This window comes from Electrona antarctica, assembly GCF_951216825.1.
Source record: "Electrona antarctica genome assembly, chromosome: 9".
NCBI classification, from domain to species: Eukaryota; Metazoa; Chordata; class Actinopteri; order Myctophiformes; family Myctophidae; genus Electrona; species Electrona antarctica.
In genome coordinates, this window is record NC_136790.1 from 43,368,613 (window position 1) to 43,391,701 (window position 23,089).

The 23,089-nt window shown below is 43.3% G+C and overlaps 1 protein-coding gene across 2 annotated transcripts in view; it reads left to right on the forward strand.

Annotated features, from left to right (window-relative positions):
* Positions 1-23,089, forward strand: part of pparg (peroxisome proliferator-activated receptor gamma) — a 61,412-nt gene that overhangs the window by 15,945 nt on the left and 22,378 nt on the right. The window contains exons 2-3 of one of the 2 annotated variants that reach the window (XM_079510451.1): positions 16,619-17,008; positions 19,086-19,258. In XM_079510451.1, the coding sequence (XP_079366577.1) occupies positions 16,627-17,008; positions 19,086-19,258 (555 nt within the window). In that variant the 5' untranslated portion in view covers positions 16,619-16,626. The remainder of the gene's footprint in view (positions 1-16,618; positions 17,009-19,085; positions 19,259-23,089) is intronic. The other variant, XM_079510452.1, reaches the window with a different exon arrangement.

The following is a 23,089-nucleotide window of genomic DNA, read 5'->3' on the forward strand; positions in this document are numbered from 1 at the left end:
CTCAGTTCACACGGGTGTGATTTTTTACTTTACTGCAGTATTTCCAAGTATCAATTTTACAAAACACATTAAAGTGGCATTCCACTCATTTTCAACATTTTACTATGTCATTAATATACCTTAGAGCTGTTGTGTGGAAATAATAATAAAAAAGTCCCCCCATTCTGTGTTTCCTAGAACTAGAGGTCTGAAGAAAATCATTAACATGGTGAAACATCTTGATGTCATCATGTTAATGATTTTTTTCATAATTACAGTTCTGGGAAACACAGAATGGGGGGACTTTTTTTGTTGGTACAAACAGACACGGGTACAAAGCCAGTTGTTGGAGTGGTTTACACCACTCAAAAACCAACGGATTGTGGCACGACGAATTTTCGCCTATATTTCCCCAGAAATGTTTGCCTATTATTATGAGATGCCTGGAATAGATATATACGAGGGGAAATAAATAATCAGCCTGGTAATATTGCGTCGGTATCGGCGGCAGAGGCGACTGGCGCCGCCACGCGTCACCGTTCGCTGTCACCATGGAGCCCAGAGAGACTGCAGCGGGAAGTGCAACCAGAGAGGCTGAAGCAACAGGAAACCTAATCACATCTGACTGTCTACTACACCACACACACACACACACACACACACACACACACACACACACACACTACAGACTACAGACTACAGACACACATGCACACACACACACACACACTACAGACTACAGACACACATGCACACACACACACACACACACACACACACACACACACACTACAGACTACAGACACACATGCCTGCGATGAAAGTTATCCATCCGTTGCATATATAATATATATGCAACGGATGGATATTATACCGGTACACATCAGTACAGTATACTGCCGTGCATGGAAACGGCATGCATGTGCACACACACACCACACAGGGAGCGAGGCACAGTGTGACATGCACTGTGGTACGTGCACGGTGACCACACAGGGTTGCACACTAATGACAAAAGAGGTAGTGACTTAAGTGAGAAACCGACCACATGATAGTTGATCAGCTGTCAGCACTTCTGCTCAGCTTTCTGTCATTGGTCATTGGTTCCTGGGGAAACACACACACACACACACACACACACACACACACACACACACACACACCGATCTCAGGCTCTCACCTCCCTGCAACCTCACTCATTTGCCAGCTCCACACAGCCAGCGAAAGGCCTCTTATCTGGTGGATGGGAGACGGGGTGAGTGTAGCTGAACGACACTATATCTGTCTGTTTTGTTAAGGCAAGGACACGATTTTTCTTGTGCACGCACGCACGCACGCACGCACGCACACACACAATCACACACAGAGACACACACACAAAGGATTTGTGAATGTTTGGTGTATGAAATAACCAATGCTGATGTCCATGCGGCAATACAGCCACAATTTGGAGTGCTGACAGTCCTTGTCTTCTTCATCATTATTTACAGTACCACTTTAACCACTTTTACCTGCTATTCTGCGTTGACCTCACTGGGTCCCCGAGGGCACCTTGATTTTTTTTTGCAGAAATTAGCCGATCTAGAAGCTCACAATGGACGCTATAGGGTTCAAGGATCCAGCACATATAGTTTTCAAGATTGTATCATGAATTGAGCGCATTGTAATTCCTTGTAATTTATTGTATGCGTGCGTGCGTAACGTGCGTGCGTGCGCATGGCTGAGGGAAGTAGGGGTGCTGGGGGGGCTGGAGCACCCCCTCCCCCCAGGCACAGCCCCCCCTCGGACAGTAGGGGGGAAATAATCATTTTAATAACAGATTTCTGTTACTAGGCTTAATAAATATGCTGTATCACAGTATCAGCACCTTATGCTGGTTAATTGCCTGTGTCAGTTTTCTCATGCGTGTGGAGAGGGAAAGTAAAAGCCACTTTTCTGCGTGAAATTGCGCGAAAATGCATTTTGCATTTTGCGGCGCGCACTCACGCGCACGCACTCCCTACTGAAGGTGCAGCACCTCCTAGTTTAAACATCTTCCCGCGGCCCTGTGTGTGCGTGCGTGCGTGTGTAACGTGCGTAACGTGCGTGCATACGTGCGTAACGTGCGTGGTGCAAATGGTTGTGATGCATACCACTGCCTGTATCCTGTTTGAGAAAATCAAGATGTGATTAATTGATTTTGTCACTGACTAGCAGAAAGTGCTTATGATTCAGTCAGATACAGTCCATTTAATCTTAATCAATTTTGGGCGGGAACCCCTTTTGGTGTTTTAAGCATTATGTTATACTTTAGCTATTGAAAAATAGCAGATCTACGAGCTTGTAGGTCTGCTATTCTTGAAAAATCGTGAAAATGTGACGCAAATCTTTGAATGTATATTCTTTCAGAGCGAATGTTTTTAACTCATTCTGGGAGGTCCCTGGAACAACATATTTTCAGGTGGGGGTTGGCGGCCAAATACAGATAATTCTGGGGGTCCTTGGCATGAAAAAGGTTGAACACCACTGACATAGAAACATGAGTTTTTCATAAAACTGTCAGGTTTTGGAAGACATTTGTAGAATCGTCCTCAGGTCTAAATGGGTTAATCGTCAAGCCTTATCAGGGTCTTACCAACAGCCTACTGTATGTAAATACCAGGGCTCTTACTATGAAATGAAATGAAATGAAATGAAATGAAATCTATATTTACCCAGGGTATCTGGGCTAAGCTCAAGAACTTGTTTCCAGCCAGGCCCTGCTCATAGAACACATTTCATCGTAGTGGTTGATGCCTTGTTCAAGGGCATTTCAGCGGTGGTAATTTTAACGTGTCGGACGGCTGATTCGAACTGGGAACCTTCCGGTATCTAGACCGCGCCGCTATCCGTTCGGCCACCGCTGCCATATAACAGCCTCAGACATGTTCATGGACTTAGAAGAACTTTACTGATTGTGTGTGTTATCCATTACCAGAAAGTAGATTGCATGTAAATCACCACAGAGGAAATTGGATTTGTTAGACAGGGATTAAGTTATGGTTTAACTTGAGTTCATGTTGAGGGCCGAGGCATTTACCAGTATGTAAAGCTGTGGGTTTTATGGTTCGTGGCTGGTGGAATGGGAATAGCTATAATTCACAAGAATATCCTTGTAAATGCATTTGGCATTGTGCAAGGATTGTGCAAGTGTGTGGGGTTGCCAGTTAATCAAATGATACAGTTAATTTGAAAGTGCATGAACCTTCTTTCCTTTTTGTCTTTCTTCTTCCATTCCCCCAACTGCTGTCCATTCTTTGTAACTTGTTTTCTCCCACTCAACTTGACTTTGATTTGACTTGTCTTTTCTGCAACGACGTGTTTGAGGGCAAAACAGTGTATTGGATCAGAAACCAGATACATGTAATGTGGTTGTAATTGTAACAACCAGACAGAGATTGTGGTGTCTGTACCCGCCCACTGTGCCGAGCTTTGAAGATTAGCAACCATCGTGTGTGTGTTGTGATGTATGTATTGGGCCATGATGAGTAAACTCTCTACTAGCCTTTTTTGTTTCTACTCATGGGGCAGTCCAGACCTCTGGCTGCACTCTCGTTGGCACAGTGTGGGTGGGCTTGGTTTACTCCTGTTTGGAGGGTATTACAGTGCAACTTTGTGAATACCGTAGATCAGGGGTGCCCAAAAGGTAGATTGCGTGTGTGTGTGTGTGTGTGTGTGAAAGGACCCATGAAAAAAGCTACAAATACATTGGAAAGGCTACACCATTAAAAACAGATATAAATGCAAAATAATATATAGCATATAACATGTATAACGGAGGACACAGACAATAGTAATAGTAGCAAAGGTTAATATAGAAAAATATATATAATTTGGCATCTGACACTTGAATTAAGTGTTGAGCACAAACATCAGTAGCACTACAAAGTTACATACAAAAACTACAACTATTTCCATTTCCCTCCCTTTATTTCCAAGTGTGTTTGTCATGTTATGTAACGCCAGAGCCACTATTCCAAAGCCCCCTCAGGTACATTTAAAAAAAAAAACTATTTTCAGTAATGACGTTTTTTTTGGTGGGTCATTTCAAAAGTAGCTCTCTAGTCAAAAACGTCTGGGCACCGACCGGCCGGCCCTGCTGTAGATTATAGAATCACAGGGTTGGAGCTATCAGATGTATGATAGATCTGCTTGCAATATCATTCACAGATGTACCTTGGCCCTCACCATACAACTTTAAACCAGTTTATTCTGAAATGAAACCTTCCTCTTAACTCGGTCGCCCCAAAAAACGTTTTGTGGGGGTTTTCGTTTTTGTACAGTACATGTTTTAGAATTAGTTGATTGGCCCTTGATTTACATTTGTAAAACTTCTGGACCCAACCATAATGTAAAACGCCTGCAGCACAAGTGAGACCTATGCATAATGTGACGGGTAACGGAGGTGTTTTAGGGATTAGGGATTTAGGGATAAACAGGTAACCAAAATACCAACTTTAGTGGGGGAACACCCCTTCCCCACTGCCAAATCCCCAAATTGTGTATTTAGAAAGCTCGGACGAAAATGGAGCCCTATGTCTACATAAAATGCTATCTAAGTTACTTAAGGTTAATTAGCCTTTGCACACGCCTGTATGGTGTTTTTTGTGTGTGTTGATACGTAAAGTAAAAACAAATAGGGATAATTGTAATTATTAGGGATTATTATAAATTGATTTTTGATAAACAAACAAACAAACCGATCACGCATTGCTTCATTCCGAAGTGATAGACTATGGGTTCCAGATCTTATGGGTAAGGTGATGTGAGGTTGCAGGGGGTTTCTTTATTTCACTCAGCGACACTTTGAACAATACTAATGGTAAACATGGTGAGGTCAGGAAGTCACCTCTGTGGGGTTGTCTGTTTTCTTCATTTCTCTCTCTTCTTCCTCTCTCTCTCTCTGTCTCTCTCTGTCTCTCTCTCTGTGTCTCTCTCTCTGTATCTCTCTCTCTGTATCTCTCTCTCTCTCTCTCTCTCTCTCTCTCTCTCTCTCTGTCTCTCTCTTTCTCGTTAGGTGATGCAAAGCATACAATCTAACAGTGTTTTAACAATTAAACAGACATTTCTCTTGTGAGGACCAAGAAAATGGTCTTCACAATAGACCTTGAAGTAAAACACACGCACGCACGCACACACACACACACACACACACACACACACACACACACACACACACACACACACACACACACACACACACACACACACACACACCTGTGAACGAAATGGAGCACTGCACCGAAACCACTGCATCTTTTTTATCTTTAGACAGGAAATACCCTGGCCTGCACATCACTTTGAACCTTTCCTCTTGTTTTTAAGCACTGTCATGCAACAAACATTGATGTATCATAGAGTGATAAACATATTTTCCGAAGACATTTTGTAGAATCTGTTCTCAATGGGTCTAAATGGGTTAATATGTTGTAGGACTAATAGTTCATTTGTTAATACATTGCAGTACTGTGGTTAATATACGTGGCAGTACTGTTACAATGTGGTTAATATGGTATGTTGATTTGTTGCAGTATTGTATATTAGTATTGTAGTATATATATAGTATTGCCCATTTGCAGACCGCGGCCATGTTTCCATCAGAGTTTGGAAGCACTCGTTTTCAGGAAAGCAATGTCCTGCTGCCTCTTGGATTATGTGCATTATTATAAACAGGTGGTACGCATGGGCAGTTGAGTGATATCTAACGAGCACTTCCAAACTCCAGCACTTAGAAAAAGAATCACCTGCAAGGACACAGTAACTCATAACATGTCTACAGTGGATTTTTATGAAATAAACATGAGGATAGAAAGAGAATAATTCAAGCTTTCCGTACAGCTGCAATGTTGGTGAGTTTGACATTGTTTAATTCAATCAGATAGGACTTTTCTGTTTGGATGAATGGGCTGCCAATGGAAGTTGCACCTATGTAGCACCTTGCCATTAACTTATATGGTAAGATGGCCGCGGTCTGCATATGGAGAATAGCAGTGCATTTTTCACCCTCAGAAAGGGAGCGTATACTTTTGAGTTAGAAAGATAAGGTTGTTGATACATCATGAAATGCTGCTGGGCAGGTTTTCCCCATTGTCTCGCTGATTACTCCATGTGTGTCAGCTTAGTAGGTGTCGTTAACTGCCATGCATGCCCAGGACTATATACAGCATGACCACAGTACCAGTGTTGTTTTTGGCAGCAAATTTCTATTTTACTTTTAGTCATAGTCTCTTGAATAGCTTTCACTTAGCTTTAGTCACATTTTAGTCACCTGGAATGTGTTAGTGTTAGTTTAGTTTTTGTCGACTAAATGTCATGAGATTAAATCTACAGGTGATTTAGTCTACTCGATTTTGGCGAGCCTTGATGCCGTCGTAATGACATTTTACATTTGCTGAAAATAGCCGTTCTACAAGCTCACAACGTGTCACGTTGCGACGCGTTGTGAGCTTGTAGATCTGCTATTTTCAAGCATGCAACCAATTGTAAAATGACTTATGCTGGATCTCTTGTCCACTAGTCCCTTCCTAACCTTTTAGTCTAGTTTTTATTTGTTGACGAAATTGTCAATATATTTAGTCTTAGTTTTAGTCATCATAGCTTAGTTTTCATTTAGTTTCTGTTTAGTTTTCATCAGTGAAAAAAGGTAGTCGACAAACATTTTTCGTCTTAGTTTTAGTCGACAAAATCAACACTGCAGGTCCACACCAGGTACCATGGCTATAGCCAGTGGTAGCCTGATTATCAGACTGTAGCTTTCTTGAAGCTTCAGTCTGACATTGTCTCCTGTCTGAGCGATTTCAAGGGGGAGGGGATTAGAATTTCCCTCAACCCTCTGTGTGTTGCGCTGCGTGATGACGCTGAAAACGGGACTCGGCGCTGATTGGTTGTTCGTTAGACCCACCCCCCCACCACCGATTCTCATTGGATAATACATTTTTGTACCGAAGAAATTATAGGTTCACAGCGCAACACCAGACCAAGAGATGCAGTCCACTCAGAGAGTGGGCGGGGTCTTTGGGCTGGATCCAGGCTAAGCCAGTGGTGGAAAAAGTACGTTTTACTTAAAGCTGCTATAAGCAAAAAATAAAACAAATCTGTATTTCTCAAAAAATGTAATTACTTTAAAGAATTCAGACAGCCAGCAATGGGTAAAACATCTCTGTGACACATCTAGGGGCCGCAATCTGCATTCAAAGATTTCCCATTTCTGCATTCTTTTTTTCTTTTTTACCAATTAATCTTTGAATATATATATATATTCTTTCAGAGCGAACGTTTTAACTGAAATATTTGCTCCTGGGGGAGTCCCTGGAACAACATATTTTCAGATGGGGGTCCGGCGGTCAATTACATATATTTTTGGGGGTCCTTGACATGAAAATGTTTGAGAACCACTTAAATAGAAACATGGGGTTTTTCAGAAAACTGTCAGGATTTAGAAGACATTTTGTATGGTCCTGCAGGTCTAAATGGGGTAATGATATGACAAAATGCAATAGAATATAAATGTGGAATGGTCTAGAATAGAACAAGCATATGAGTAGTGTAATTTGACCCACGGGGTCTATTAATCAGTCACTGGACAGTGTTGTATCGTTGCTGTTGTGAGGAAATACATATATCCAAACATTGCGTTCCTTTTGCAACCGTGTCCCTGAAGACAGACATTTCACATCCCAACGCTGAACCTTTGCGTTTTCTCATGTTATTTCTCCACCTCCTCCTTTTAGGCAGGGGATCAGAACCACTCCCAAAAGTTACCCAGAGTAGACTTTTATTTGTGTGTGTGTGTGTGTGTGTGTGTGTGTGTGTGTGTGTGTGTGTGTGTGCGTGTGCGTGCGCGTGCGTGTGTGTGTGTGTGCGCGCGTGTGTGTGCGCGCGCGCGGAGGCCAACTATTTGTATTTAGTATAGGCAATAGCATTGTTGATTTTGTCGACTAATACGACTATGACGGAAATTGTTCGTCGACTACCTTTTTTCACTGACGAAAACTAAATGGAAACTTAATAAAAACTAAGCTATGATGACTAAAACTAAGACTAAATATATTGACAATTTCGTCAACAAATAAAAACTAGACTAAAATGTTAGGAAGGGACTAGTGGACAAGAGATCCAGTATAAGTCATTTTACACTTGGTTGCATGGTGAAAATAGCAGATCTACAAGCAAGTGTAAAATCAGCCATTACGACGGCATCAAGGCCCGCCAAAATACATTTTAGTCGACTAAATCAACTGTAGACATTCCAGGTGACTAAAATGTGACTAAAACTAAATTAAGTTTAATTCCTCTTCCAGATTAGCACTTTTCATGTGGAGATAAAAATGACTGATTCCAGACGTGTATCTCGGTTTACTGTCGGTCTTGGTTCATGGACTCCAGTAGCTTGCCAGACCTGCTTTATACTGGTTTGCGTTTTTTTTGTTTTGTTGGGCTACAGTCACATTGTTTTTATATAACAACAAGCAAAGATAGAAACTACTCCTACATGTGGTACACTTTACTGCAGACAAGCACCAACATGCAGACAGAAATCTGAGCTGCTGGAAGAATGGATGCCAGAATAGTGCATGCATACATACAGTACGCACAGTGGTGGAAAAAGTACTCAATTGTTTTACTTAAGTAAAAGTACCAATACTGCAATTTAGAACTACTCCGTTACAAGTAAAAGTACGTAATTGAAAATGTACTTGAGTAAAAGTACAAAAGTATCGGCATCAAAATGTACTTAAAGTACTAAAAGTAAAAGTATTCATATTGCAGAATGTCCCATTTCACAAGTTCAAAATGTGTACAAAGTCTATTGAAAAGTCTATTGAAAAAGTCTATTGAAAATAGCCGATCTGCAAGCTCACAATGCGTCGCAACACGACACATTGTGAGCTTGTAGATCGGCTATTTTCAAACCGCCAAAATGTATAGGGTTGAAGTGGTTAATGTATGTTTTCTACTCAAAATTAAAATCGCCAAAGTAACTAGTAACAAAAGTTTTCAAATAATTGTAGTGAAGTAAAAGTACAAGTACAAATTTTGGCTCTGAGATGTAGTGGAGTAGAAGTGAAAGTACTGGAAATTGGAAATACTCAAGTAAAGTAGAAATACCTCAAAATTGTACTTAAGTACAGTACCTAAGTAAAAGCACTTAGTTACTTTCCACCACTGCGTACTACGCACATGCACAGTGCACACACAAACACACTGACAAGGCGCTCTCCGAGCATGCTCATGTCTTTTGTTCAGGCACACTGTGCAGAAACATTACTAATCATCTGTCATCCTTTTGAAAAGTTTGACAGAGTAAACTTTTGCATAATATGTGCACACAATGCTCACCCATACAACAGGAACATACAGTCATCTCCTCCCTGTGCACCTTGTTGTGTGAGAGGTATGACGATGTTTAGCAAGATGATGGTGATGGCGACTTCATGGGTCCACTCAAGACAGTGCCTAGATTGTAGGGGTGTCAAAAAAATCGATTCGAATTAGAATCGCGATTCCCGTTATGAACGATTCAAAATCGATTCATATATATATATATATTTTTTTTTGTTACAGTTACAGGAGTTTTCACTACATGGTGTTTGTGATATGAAATGTAAGCTTACCCTAATCACAGTAAACATCATGTCTTCAGTCATCTTCAAGTTACTGTACTACAGGTATAGTCACTTCAGTTCAAGACTGGAGTAGATTGTGATGAAATCCTATGTATTGAATCGATAATCATTTTGAATAGAAAATAGTTTTGAATCTGGAAAAAAATAAATCATTTGAATTAAAAAAAAAAACGTTTTTGGATTGAGTTGAATCGAAAAAAATATTTTGAATCGAATTGTGACCCCAAGAATCGGAATCAAATCGAATCGTGGGACACCCAAAGATTTACAGCCCTACTAGATTGGACTGGAATGGGCTGAGACATTTCTTTCCCCCCGCTCTCCTGGAGTGTGACAAGGTACACTGGACTGAACGTCTACTTTGCTGGTGCGTGTTCACGTCTGGCGGTTTGATCTTGTCGCCGCGAGTTTCAGTCAAATCTGGTCACATATAGTATAATATCATTTTGCATCTTTGTGACAGGCCTAAACACGACTACCAGCCCACAACGCGTCGCAGCGTAGATCTGCTATTTTCAGCATGCAGCCAAGTGTTAAATCATGACATACTGGAACTCTTGTCCACTAGTCCCTTCCTAACATACATCGTCAGTATATTTAGTCTTAGTTTTTAGTCATCATAGCTTAGTTTTCATTTAGTTTCCATTTAGTTTTCGTCAGTGGAAAAAGGTAGTCGACGAACATCTTTCGTCTTAGTTTTAGTCGACGAAAACAACACTGGTAGGGAGGAGGAGGGGGTCAACCAAATCGTCAGCAACGTCCCTGCTCTCTCTCTCTCTCTCTCTCTCTCTCTCTCTCTCTCTCTCTCTCTCTCTCTCTCTCTCTCTCTCTCTCTCTCTCTCTCTCTCTCTCTCTCTGGACTCACCTCTCCCCCCTCTTCTTCAGAGCCGTGGTGGTTCTATTGAGTGCATTCCTGCCTCCCGAGTCATGCCAACTGGAGTAGAAGTCTAGCCACTGTCCTCCTATTACTGTAACTCACCACTGGGATTGGCCACAAATGGAAAAAAAATCACTGCTTCTCTTGGACTATTATTAGAAAGCATTTGCCCTGCTTGGCCTGCAATAGCTTCCAAGGCAATTCCATATAGACCTGCTTGACTTGTACTCCCTCTCTCTCCCCCCATCTCTCTCTCTCTCTCTCTCTCTCTCTCTCTCTCTCTCTTAAAGTACACCCCCCCCCCTCTCCCATTGAGTTCTGTGGTGCCCACATTCCAGCGCAAAGGGAAACAATCAGTAAATGGAAGCTTGGAGGATGTTTGTTTCGTGGGGATATTTTGCCAAGTCATTTATTGGAACCATTTCAGGCCATTTTTATACCTGCTCTAATGCCCTTTTTTTATATACTTCCTCTTTATAGTGTTTTTTTCCTCCTATCGATAGTGATTCATCAGTGTCTTGATTGGACGGACGGACGGACGGAGGGTTATTTTCAGACCCGATGGTGATTGCGGAGGTTCGCTCTCGCTCCCAGCCAAGACCAGGTGTTTGGGAACATCTGGTGATTGTTCAGGACTGTGCAGCAGGGTGCTCGCGCTGTGTCACCTCCTGTTCGCCCTCGCCTCTTGTCTCAGCCAGTATTGAGAATGTCCCACCTTTAAATAGGACGTGCAAACCTGCATCACGAGAAATATCACAATAGGCATTGTTTTTATTTTTCTCTCGTGGAGACGGAGGTCTTTGCCATGCAGCGTGTCCTCAGAGTCCCTGAAACCGCTGTCTCAGGTTGTCCTCAGAGTCCCTGAAACCGCTGTCTCAGGCTGTCCTCAGAGTCCCTGAAACCGCTGTCTCAGGTTGTCCTCAGAGTCCTTTAAACCGCTGTCTCAGGTTGTCCTCAGAGTCCCTTAAACCGCTGTCTCAGGTTGTCCTCAGAGTCCCTGAAACCGCTGTCTCAGGCTGTCCTCAGAGTCCCTGAAACCACTGTCTCAGGTTGTCCTCAGAGTCCCTGAAACCGCTGTCTCAGGCTGTCCTCAAAGTCCCTGAAACCGCTGTCTCAGGTTGTCCTCAGAGTCCTTTAAACCGCTGTCTCAGGCTGTCCTCAGAGTCCCTGAAACCGCTGTCTCAGGTTGTCCTCAGAGTCCTTTAAACCGCTGTCTCAGGTTGTCCTCAGAGTCCCTTAAACCGCTGTCTCAGGTTGTCCTCAGAGTCCCTGAAACCGCTGTCTCAGGCTGTCCTCAGAGTCCCTGAAACCGCTGTCTCAGGTTGTCCTCAGAGTCCTTTAAACCGCTGTCTCAGGTTGTCCTCAGAGTCCCTTAAACCGCTGTCTCAGGTTGTCCTCAAGAGTCCCTGAAACCGCTGTCTCAGGTTGTCCTCAGAGTCCCTTAAACCGCTGTCTCAGGTTGTCCTCAGAGTCCTTTAAACCGCTGTCTCAGGTTGTCCTCAGAGTCCCTTAAACCGCTGTCTCAGGTTGTCCTCAGAGTCCTTTAAACCGCTGTCTCAGGTTGTCCTCAGAGTCCCTGAAACCGCTGTCTCAGGTTGTCCTCAGAGTCCCTTAAACCGCTGTCTCAGGTTGTCCTCAGAGTCCCTTAAACCGCTGTCTCAGGTTGTCCTCAGAGTCCCTGAAACCGCTGTCTCAGGTTGTCCTCAGAGTCCCTGAAACCGCTGTCTCAGGTTGTTCTCAGAGTCCCTGAAACCGCTGTCTCAGGTTGTCCTCAGAGTCCCTGAAACCACTGTCTCAGGTGGTCCTCAGAGCTGAAACCGCTGTCTCAGGTTGTCCTCAGAGTCCCTTAAACCGCTGTCTCAGGTTGTCCTCAGAGTCCCTGAAACCGCTGTCTCAGGTTGTCCTCAGAGTCCCTGAAACCGCTGTCTCAGGATGCATGTTGTAAATATTCATTAAGCATAGCTTCCTGGTTTTACACAGTGTTGTGAACGTCTATACACATTGACAAACAGGAAGCCTGATCAATGTGCCTCATCAATTTATCAGCACATTATTTTTTTTAGAACATAATCTAGAAACAGTAGTTTGACGTGTGCGTCAAAAATATCAGACCTACAAGCTTGTAGCGCGGCACTCTTTGTTATTTCCTCCCCAAGATAAATGTACATCTTCTGCTTTCAGTTCGGTGGCCTCTTTTATTGTTGATGACTCTGCAAGTCTGCAGCTTTCTCAGTTTGTAAGAAAGGATGCTTTTGAAGCTGGTCTTCCTTGACACTGTGAAAATGCCCGATATACTGTTGAATACAAAGAAGAAGAAGTGCTGCGTCATCTGTGTGGTTATCTAAAAAAAAAAAAACAGGTGCTCGTAGGAGAGGGTATACGACCATAGATAGAATAAGGGAATCCAAGGCACTCTGTTTCTGAGAAGTTTAAAAAGCCTTTCTTTCAGTTATGTGTGGAAAAACACTTGAACCCAACCCTATAACGGCAATATTTGGAGTGGTAAAGCCAGAGGAGAGACTAGTTGTGCATCAACAGAAGGCTTTTGCCTTTGCCTCACTGTTGGCCCGTCGTCTCATATCGGTGAATTGGAGAGCAATAAACCCACCGTTATTCAAACAATGGATCAATGAAGTGGTGAGCGCATTAAAGTTAGAAAAGATTAGAAACTCTGTAACCGGAGCAAGAGAGAAGTTCGATACAACATGGGCTCCATTCATAAGATATGTAGAGAACCGAGCTGTCATATAATAACAACATAAACCAAGCTGCCATCATGCTGATTCTCTTCTCTCTCCTTCCCCCTTCTGATACACTGTGCAGACTACATCCCTGTCCATTCAGGGCGGCAGGTGGCACGGTGGAGAGGATGGGGGGGTGGGGTGGGGTGGGGGGGAGGTAGAAAACAGAAGAAATAAAATCAGTATAGGAAACATCTAGTGACTCTCTCGGAGGCCTGGCCATGCCTATTTTGTATTTTTATTATTTTTTTTTTTATTTATACTATGTCGACCGTCATTAATATCGTATATCCATGGAACTGGTATAATCAACAATATTACAGTATTGTTACCATCATCACTATGTCTCATGTTTATATCAACAGGTTCTATTTTTTGTCTTTTTATTTATACTCTCATACAATTGTCATCACACAGACAATCACTCTATGCAAATGGAACAGACTGTACGAACACTCAGACACTGACCCTGGTGCGGGAGGGGGGGTTACGTATGTATATACAGGCATATTGAAAAATGGGGGGGGGGGGGTGGCACATGATTTACTGAGAGGGGAAGGGGAGAGTTAATGTATGGAGAAAAAAACAAAACATAAGTACAATAATGCTGTAAATGTTTATGTTGATCACTCTCCTCCCAGTTCTGTACAATTGTCTGAATGAGTGTGCTTATCAATAAACAGAATAATATTCTTTTTTTAAAAGCCTTTCTTGTAATGGCATCAGCTATAGGCATGTTAAAGAACGAGCAACACGTTTCGGCTGTCCATTTCAGAGGGGATCGTCCGTTTCTTTCCATTTTTACTGTTTCCATTCGATTATTCTATATTGTCTTGAATTGATAGTAGTGTGGACATAATGCTAGGCGTGTTAATTTTTTAACACGCCTAGCTGATGCCATTACAATAAAGACTTTTTAAAACTTCACGGAAACAGAGTGCATCACCTCGGCCCCCTGTAGGGCCAGGGCCATATTAGCCATTGGGCCAATGGGGCCGTGGCCCAGGGGCCCTTGGCTCTGAAGGGCCCTTCTGGGAAAATGTAAAGCCCTGTAATGGGTTTGAGGCCCTGAAAAAAGCTCCTGGGGACCTTCATTAGCCATTGATTTAGTTAAATTTAGGTAAAAAAAATGATATAAACACAAAAAACCTCGAAATTTCTGCGTGCACGCGCGCTAGGGGGGCCCCAAAAAATGTACCGGCCCAGGGGCCCTTGTGGGGCTAATCCGTCCCTGTAGGGCTGTTGAGAATCACCTCGGGGCCCCTGTAGGGCTGTTGAGAATCACCTTGGGGCCCCTGTAGGGCTGTTGAGAATCACCTCGGGCCCCCAGTAGGGCTGTTGAGAATCACCTCGGGCCCCCTGTAGGGCTGTTGAGAATCACCTCGGGCCCCTGTAGGGCTGTTGAGAATCACCTCGGGCCCCTTGTAGGGCTGTTGAGAATCACCTCGGGCCCCTGTAGGGCTGTTGAGAATCACCTCGGGGCCCCTGTAGGGCTGTTGAGAATCACCTCGGGCCCCTGTAGGGCTGTTGAGAATCACCTCGGGCCCCTGTAGGGCTGTTGAGAATCACCTCGGGGCCCCTGTAGGGCTGTTGAGAATCACCTCGGGCCCCTTGTAGGGCTGTTGAGAATCACCTCGGGGCCCCTGTAGGGCTGTTGAGAATCACCTCAGGCCCCTTGTAGGGCTGTTGAGAATCACCTCGGGCCCCTTGTAGGGCTGTTGAGAATCACCTCGGGCCCCTGTAGGGCTGTTGAGAATCACCTCGGGCCCCTGTAGGAAGTCTTCTAAAGTTCCCCCCAAAAACAAGCGTGAAGGATGAACAAGTTCCTCCCCATGTGGCCCAGGGGCCACATGGGGCCCCTGGGCCACATGTGGCCCCTGGGCCCTCAATATCAGAATACTAGATTTGCAAACCAGCTATAAATTACTTCAGTCTAAATTAGTAGCTTATTGAGTATAGTATTAATCTTTTGTTTATGTCCAATGTATTTGTATTTACTTTACTTTTCAGGATTCCAATTGAAAAATAGCCCAAAATATTCAGAATTTCAATTCAAATGTAGCTAAAATAGCTGATCTACAAGCTTGTAGATCGTCAATTTTTTGCTACAACAGTAATATACAATGTGGCCACTCTGGAGTGAGTGTGGAAATATAGTGGCCCTCTGGAGTGAGTGTGGTAATATAGTGGCCCTCTCCATCGTCCAAGTTGCTCACCCCTGTCCTAAATGATCAAAACGGAGACCTTTGACAGTTTGAGACCACAGTATCATTCACTACTACTTGATGAATTTCATTTTTATAGCGCTTTTCCAAGTGCTCAAATCGCTTTACAATGGTTCATTTATTCATACATTGGGAGGTGAAGCGGCGAACAGTCGGCGCCAGCGTCCTCACTTCCCACATTCACACACCAACGGTGGCGAGCTCACACCGACCGACTCATTGGAGGCAATGTAGGGTTCAGTGTCTTGCCCAAGGACACTTCGACATGTGGACAGGAGGAGGAGACGGGATTCAAACCGCCGACCCAGGGATCATTGGACGACCTGCTCTACCTCCTGAGCCACAGCCGCCCCAACTATAGCACTGAATGACCCGTTCCGAACTTGGCCTCAAACTCTTGTTGTCTCTCTGTGTGTGTGCTTGGGGTTGGGCAATTTGCGAGCCACCCAAACATGAGGGGAAGAGAAGAGGGTGTTTTGAGCAGAGCAGACGGGGGGTCAGGGCCAGAGTTCAGCGTGTACTCCTCGTGACAGTCTGTCTTTTCTTCTTGTTTACTAGATAACGGACAGACTGCTCAAAGGCACATGCAGCGGCGGCGTGTGTGTGTGTGTGTGTGTGTGTGTGTGTGTGTGTGTGTGTGTGTGTGTGTGTGTGTGTGTGTGTGTGTGTGTGTGTGTGTGTGTGTGTGTGTGTGTGTGTGTGTGTGTGTGTGTGTGTGTGTGTGTGTGTGTGTGTGTGTGTGTGTGTGTGTGTGTGTGTGTGTGTGTGTGTCTGTTTGATGGTGTGTGCATACTGTATATTTGTGCATTGGCGCGTGTGTGTGTGTGTTGCGCATCAACTGCACATGTGTGCAGCATTATTATTTTTTCTTCACATTTTCTGTTATCACCACATGGCCATGGACAAGTAAACCTCTGTCTGTCTGTCTGTCTGTCTGTCTGTCTAGTACCTGGAGGGTTGCGTGCGTTTTTACATGTTGTGTTTTTCCTAGAAGGTCACATCCCAATCTTTTGTGGTCGGATATTGCATCAGCTGTCTAGTAAAACGGGTGCATCCCTCCTCCTCCTCCTCCCTCTTGTCTCCCCTCCTGTGTGCGTGCGTGCGTGCATGCGTGTGTGCGTGCGCGTGTGTGGTGTGTGCGTGTGTCTGTAGTATCAGACATGGTGGACACCCAGCAGCTCCTCAGCCCCTGGCCCGTGGGCTTCAGTCTGAGTGCGGTGGACCTGTCGGAGCTGCAGCAGCAGCAGGAGGACGAAGACGACATCGACATGAAGCCCAACGGTAACTGCTGTTACTCCACCCTGGACTACGCCGTCCTCTCCTCCTCCTCCTCCTCCTCCCTCCACTCCTCCTCGCTCTCCTCGCCCTCCACCATGCTCTCGTCGTCCATGTCCGGAGGCGGCGGCGGAGGAGGCTGCTGCGGCGGCACGGCCTACGATCTGAGCCCCCCGCTGAGCGAAGACCACCTGACCAACATGGACTACGGCAGCGCGCTGCACACACAACAACATCACAGCTACAGGATGCACACGGAAAGTCACAGTGAGTTCTGGGCTTCTTATGTTCTGCTTTTTTTGTGTGTGTGTGTGTCTTTTTTTGCAGTGGTGGAAAGTAACTAAGTACATACTTAAGTAATTGTACTTGAGTACAATTTGAGGGTGTTTGTACTTTACTTGAGTATTTCCAATTTCCAGTACTTTTACTTCTACTCCACTACATATCAGAGGCAATTCAATATTTTACTTTTACATAGCCGAGCTACAAGCAATGCGACGCATTGTGAGCTTGTAGATCTTGTAGATCTGCTATTTTGTTTTACAAGATTTGAAACGAGACATTCTGCATAATGAGTACTTTTACTTTTGGTACTTTTAAGTACATTTTTGATCCCAATACTGTTGAGCTTTTAAATGAGTAGACCCAATAAACATACACACAGTACATATTTGTAACAACCGCCTCCAACGGGCGCTATGAGATGAGCATATACTGTATACTTAGTCTTGAAAAGAAACTCTGATTGAAACCCGACACAGCAGAGGGAGTATAAAAGTGGAAGTGAGAAGGTTCAGGGATTTGGAATGTTGATCTGTCATCTCCTATCTCAATGTCTATTTACGGCTTTGGCCATATCCTACATAGCCTAAACAACTTTCTTTTTTTTCGGTCAAGGACATTTTTTCTTTTTTTTTCTTTTTTACTTCTGTCTGCTTTGTTTGTATTCTTTCTAGTTGTTATACTTGCATGAATAATGAAGTCTTTGTTGACTGTACATCATTTCATATAATAGGCAAACATCGCTTCGGCTCCGTGCTTATTTAGAACTGAGGCCGATTCTAGAAACGGCTTCTAAATCGTAGAAAAGTTTTCTGAAAATCGTCTTTTTACTTCTTTTTTTAATAAAAAAATTACAAAAATATATCTTGCTATATAAACAACAACTCACAAAATGTGGTTTCTGTCTTGGAAGGTAAAAACGCAAAATATTAGTTTGTCTTGGAAGGTAAAAACTCAAAAATTGGTTTTCTGTCTTGGAAGGTAAAAACTCAAAAATTGGTTTCTATCTTGGAAGGTTCCAGAATGTCTTTGTGTTCCAGTAGGTTGCATCAGAATGTCTCTCTGCTCCAGTAGGTTGTATCAGAATGTCTTTGTGTTCCAGTAGGTTGTATCAGAATGTCTCTGTGTTCCAGTAGGTTGTATCAGAATGTCTCTGTGTTCCAGTAGGTTGTATCAGAATGTCTCTGTGTTCCAGTAGGTTGTATCAGAATGTCTCTGTGTTCCAGTAGGTTGTATCAGAATGTCTCTATGCTCCAGTAGGTTGTATCAGAATGTCTTTGTGTTCCAGTAGGTTGTATCAGAATGTCTCTCTGTTCCAGTAGGTTGTATCAGAATGTCTCTCTGCTCCAGTAGGTTGTATCAGAATGTCTCTCTGTTCCAGTAGGTTGTATCAGAATGTCTCTCTGCTCCAGTAGGTTGTATCAGAATGTCTCTGTGTTCCAGTAGGTTGTATCAGAATGTCTCTCTGTTCCAGTAGGTTGTATCAGAATGTCTCTGTGTTCCAGTAGGTTGTATCAGAATGTCTCTCTGCTCCAGTAGGTTGTATCAGAATGTCTCTCTGTTCCAGTAGGTTGTATCAGAATGTCTCTCTGCTCCAGTAGGTTGTATCAGAATGTCTTTGTGTTCCAGTAGGTTGTATCAGAATGTCTTTCTGTTCCAGTAGGTTGTATCAGAATGTCTTTGTGTTCCAGTAGGTTGTATCAGAATGTCTTTGTGTTCCAGTAGGTTGTATCAGAATGTCTTTGTGTTCCAGTAGGTTGTATCAGAATGTCTCTGTGTTCCAGTAGGTTGTATCAGAATGTCTCTATGCTCCAGTAGGTTGTATCAGAATGTCTCTGTGTTCCAGTAGTTGTATCAGAATGTCTCTGTGTTCCAGTAGGTTGTATCAGAATGTCTCTGTGTTCCAGTAGGTTGTATCAGAATGTCTTTGTGTTCCAGTAGGTTGTATCAGAATGTCTCTCTGCTCCAGTAGGTTGTATCAGAATGTCTTTGTGTTCCAGTAGGTTGTATCAGAATGTCTCTCTGCTCCAGTAGGTTGTATCAGAATGTCTCTCTGCTCCAGTAGGTTGCATCAAGCTGGAGCCAGAGTCTCCCCCGCAGTACTCCGACAGCCCCTCGTCCTCCAGGGTCCATGACGAGTCATCGCCGTCCACCTCGCTGAACATCGAGTGCCGCGTGTGTGGCGACAAAGCTTCAGGATTCCACTATGGCGTCCACGCCTGCGAGGGTTGTAAGGTAGGACAGACCGCAGAGTTATGGGAAATAACTCGTTTTTAATACACTCTCTGCTGCATTTATGGGGGAATGGGTTACGTGCAAACCTTAAAAGGGCCACTTCACCCCTCTAGCAACCAGATCTTATTTGAATTATGTTTGGGAGACAAGAAACACTTTCCTGGGGTTTTTACGTGGGTAATATGTGTTTTTAGATATTTCAGTATATTTCAAAGTGTCTATACACCGACACCAACTTTTGTCAACAGGGGCGTCAATATAGCTGGGGGGTGGAGCCGGGGGAAAGTTCAGAGTTCTCCCAACCGGAATAAACAGTGGCGTGTTGGGTTTTCAAACGCAGATGCTTTAAATACTACTAATTTAAAAGTAGGCGTCATGGCTTGCCAGATCACAGGCACAGATCCTTGTTGCCACTCGACAAGGAACGCTACTTTAGAAAATGAAACAAGCTAGAGGCCGATTGGAATGTTTTCCTTGACTGCATGGACATGATCACTGAAACTTATCATAATATATACATTTTAAAAAGCCATTCATTCATCAATGATGTTTATAGAACATGTTTTAGTGAATTCCAAGTAGGCTACCGACACCATTCGTTTCGACCGCACAACGATGGCTCCGTGCCAAGTTCCAACTGTCTCTAAACTATTTAGAATTCACTACAATGTGTTCTATAAACATTATTGATGACTTAATGGCTGTTGGTTTTTGATATTACGTTAAGTTTAAGTGATCAGATCTATAGTGTCTCTACGAGTAACACAATGTTTTGTAACATGGAGGGAGAGGGAGATTGATGTCCGATTTCAGTGGTGGTTATGCTTGTGCAACTTGACGCATGCAATAAAGTATAAAGAGATAAGGATACTCTGACTATAAACCACTTGAACCCCAGGTCCCCAGCATAAACCAAAAATCTACAAACTCACAACGCGTCGCAACCGTAGGTCGCAACGCGCTGTGAGCTCATGGTTGGCCTGGACTGTGTCTGTGTGTTACGCACATTCTCCATTTACAGTCCTTACGGCGTCTTACGCCTACACAAATGTTCAGATTACAAATATAAAGTGCTCACCCCAGGGCCATGGATGTTACAATTCTGCTAGGGTGGGAATAAGTACCGGTATCTTCCGTATTGTTCAATAAAAAGCAATGTTTAATCCGTTTTTGGCCATGTGCTTTCAACTATGCGCCCCTATCGGTTGGTGTATTATAACTGATAAAATGGCCACCGATCGGATTAAAACGCTTTTTATTGAACAATGCGGAAGATACGGGTACTTCTACCCACCCGAGGAGGATTGTAACATCCGTGGCTCTGGGGCGAGCACTTTATATTTGAAATCTGAACATGTATGTAGACGTTAATGTTCTAAATGGGAAAAGTGCATAAAACAGGTTGAAGTTCCGCCATGACAGACGAGCGCCATGTGAACTATGGCTAAATCGTCTCGTATACGTAATAATAAGTCAACTTTCCGAGGGCGAGTGTTCCAGATGTCCTTGTGATGGATTTTTCTTGGCTGTCAATATTTCTATCATCCAACAAATCGTTCTGAAAGTGATCCCCAAAGGATCGTACGCTATTATAACTCTATGGGGAAGACCATTTTGTTTACCCCGGGCTAAAACCGGATGTGACATTTGTGGGTGTTCCTGTCTAGCTTGGTGTGGATGTATTCAGTATTTAAGTCTGACGTCAGTTTGTAGTGCTACGTTACGTCCGGGTCCAAGTGGCACCAGCTCCCGTCCGCATCTCATTGTAAATAGAATATCTAAATGCGTGAATCTTTTTACAATGACGTTATTTATCAGAAATGAAGCCATTGAGGGTTAAAATGGGTCTTAATGCTTCCAACTCGAGTAGAATTATTAATGTTTTGTACAATTTGTCCATGACAAAAAAAATATATGATGTGGAGACAATAAAGACTATTATTATCATTATTATTGAAGGTGGTAACAGTCCATTTGCTCAGTAAAATATTTCGGGGGCATATTTAGAATGTTTGCAGGCTTGAGTATGTTGAATCTAGTTTGCATTAATGAGGATTTAGTTGACACAATGAAATAAAATGGCGATAGTATTCCGTGTGGGGCAGACGGCCTGTCACAGCCAGATTTGGGAGAGCAGCGCAGCTTTGTTGTTGCGAGGAAAGCGGTAAAATTAGACTTTCGTGGTTGTTTTCGTCTCAGATTTAGTCTGACGGAGCGTCACAGTATAACTTTATGGGGACACAAAAGCGACACAAAAGTAGGACCCGGAAGTATCTCAGGAGGGGGCGCTCACGTCACAGCTAAAATACTGAATGGGCTCCATGACGTCATGGACACTGGGCTCACTTACTTCCTGGACTACATGTTGTCTCAGACCGCCCTCCCCCTATCCACAAGGAGGAGCAACATTGTGGGAATTGTAGTCCAGGAAGGAAGTGAGCCCAGTGTCCATGACATGATGGAGCCCATGGACACTTTGAAATACTAAACTATCTAAAAACACATATTACCCACGTAAAACCCCCAGGAAAGTGTTTCTTGTCTCCCAAACATCATTAAAATATGATCTGAAGTGTCCCCTTAAGCCGGTTTTAGCTTCATTTGTTATAACTGCAATTCCTCCACAAAGAGCTGGCTATAAATAACAGCTGGACCTAACCATCGATTAGTTGAGATGTAACAGGTTCCTCTTATACGTGATTTTGTGTTTTATCCTTTTAACAAATTATAACATAATATATGTTTATCCTTTTAAATAATATATGGTCATGTAACCTATATATGTGTGTGTGTGTGTGTGTGTGTGTGTGTGTGCGTGTGCGTCTGTCTGTCTGTCTGTCTGTCTGTCTGTCTGTCTGTCTGCCTGCCTGCCTGCCTGCCTGCCTGCCTGCCTGTCTGTCTGTCTGCTATGGTGAAAATAGCAGCTTTACAAGCTCACAACCCACCTTGCGAGCTTGTAGATCGGCTATCTTTTCACTACTTCTTAATTTAATTTTTATTATGTTTTATTCATGGAATTTCTTAGATTTGTTTGTTTGTTTGTTTTAAAAAATATGTATTTTTTTATTTAAAAAATAATCTTTTGAAATCTTTAGAAAACTGGGATGTTAACTCGAGTTGTGACCCATAAAAATTAGTCCGTGACCCACAAATGGGTTCCGACCCACTGTTTGTGAAACAGTGCCATAGAGGAATTAGTCGTTAGTTAGCCTAGTTTTTGGTTGGCACAAGAAATCAGCTATTTGAGAGACACACAATAACGGAATATTGCAATATTCATGTTTACTCAATTTGAACAATAGTGGCAAAAGAACAGTGACTCAAGTGCTATCAAAGTGTAAATGTATGAAGGGCACATTCTACAATGGTGTCATTTCCAGAAAGTTCATCAAAGGGCAGACAGAGCGTGATCAAGCCCAGGGACGTGCACACATAGACATGAAAGGGGGCTTCAGCCCCTGCCCTTTTACCCTGTCTGTAAAACAACTGCGCTTTCCAGACCACAAATGCAGCGTTTACTTTTTACTACATGGTGAAAGAAATGCAAAATGCCACTCCTTTCCATGACATACCGGAAGGCATAAGCATTCAGGAGAATTGCTTTTTTTCTGAAGTCTCCTGAACTTGAACACAGTATTTTGCGTTGAACAAAATTGTTTAGAAATCTATGTCGTTACACACCGCATCTCCAATAGCTAAAGAGTGCTGGGTTGCGCCCCGAAAATAGCTGATCTACAAGCTCTCAACGCGTCGCAGCGCGACGCGTTGTGAGCTTGTAGATCAGCTATTTTCGCTATTTTTGTCCAAAAGTGCCCTCTTACGGGATTTCAG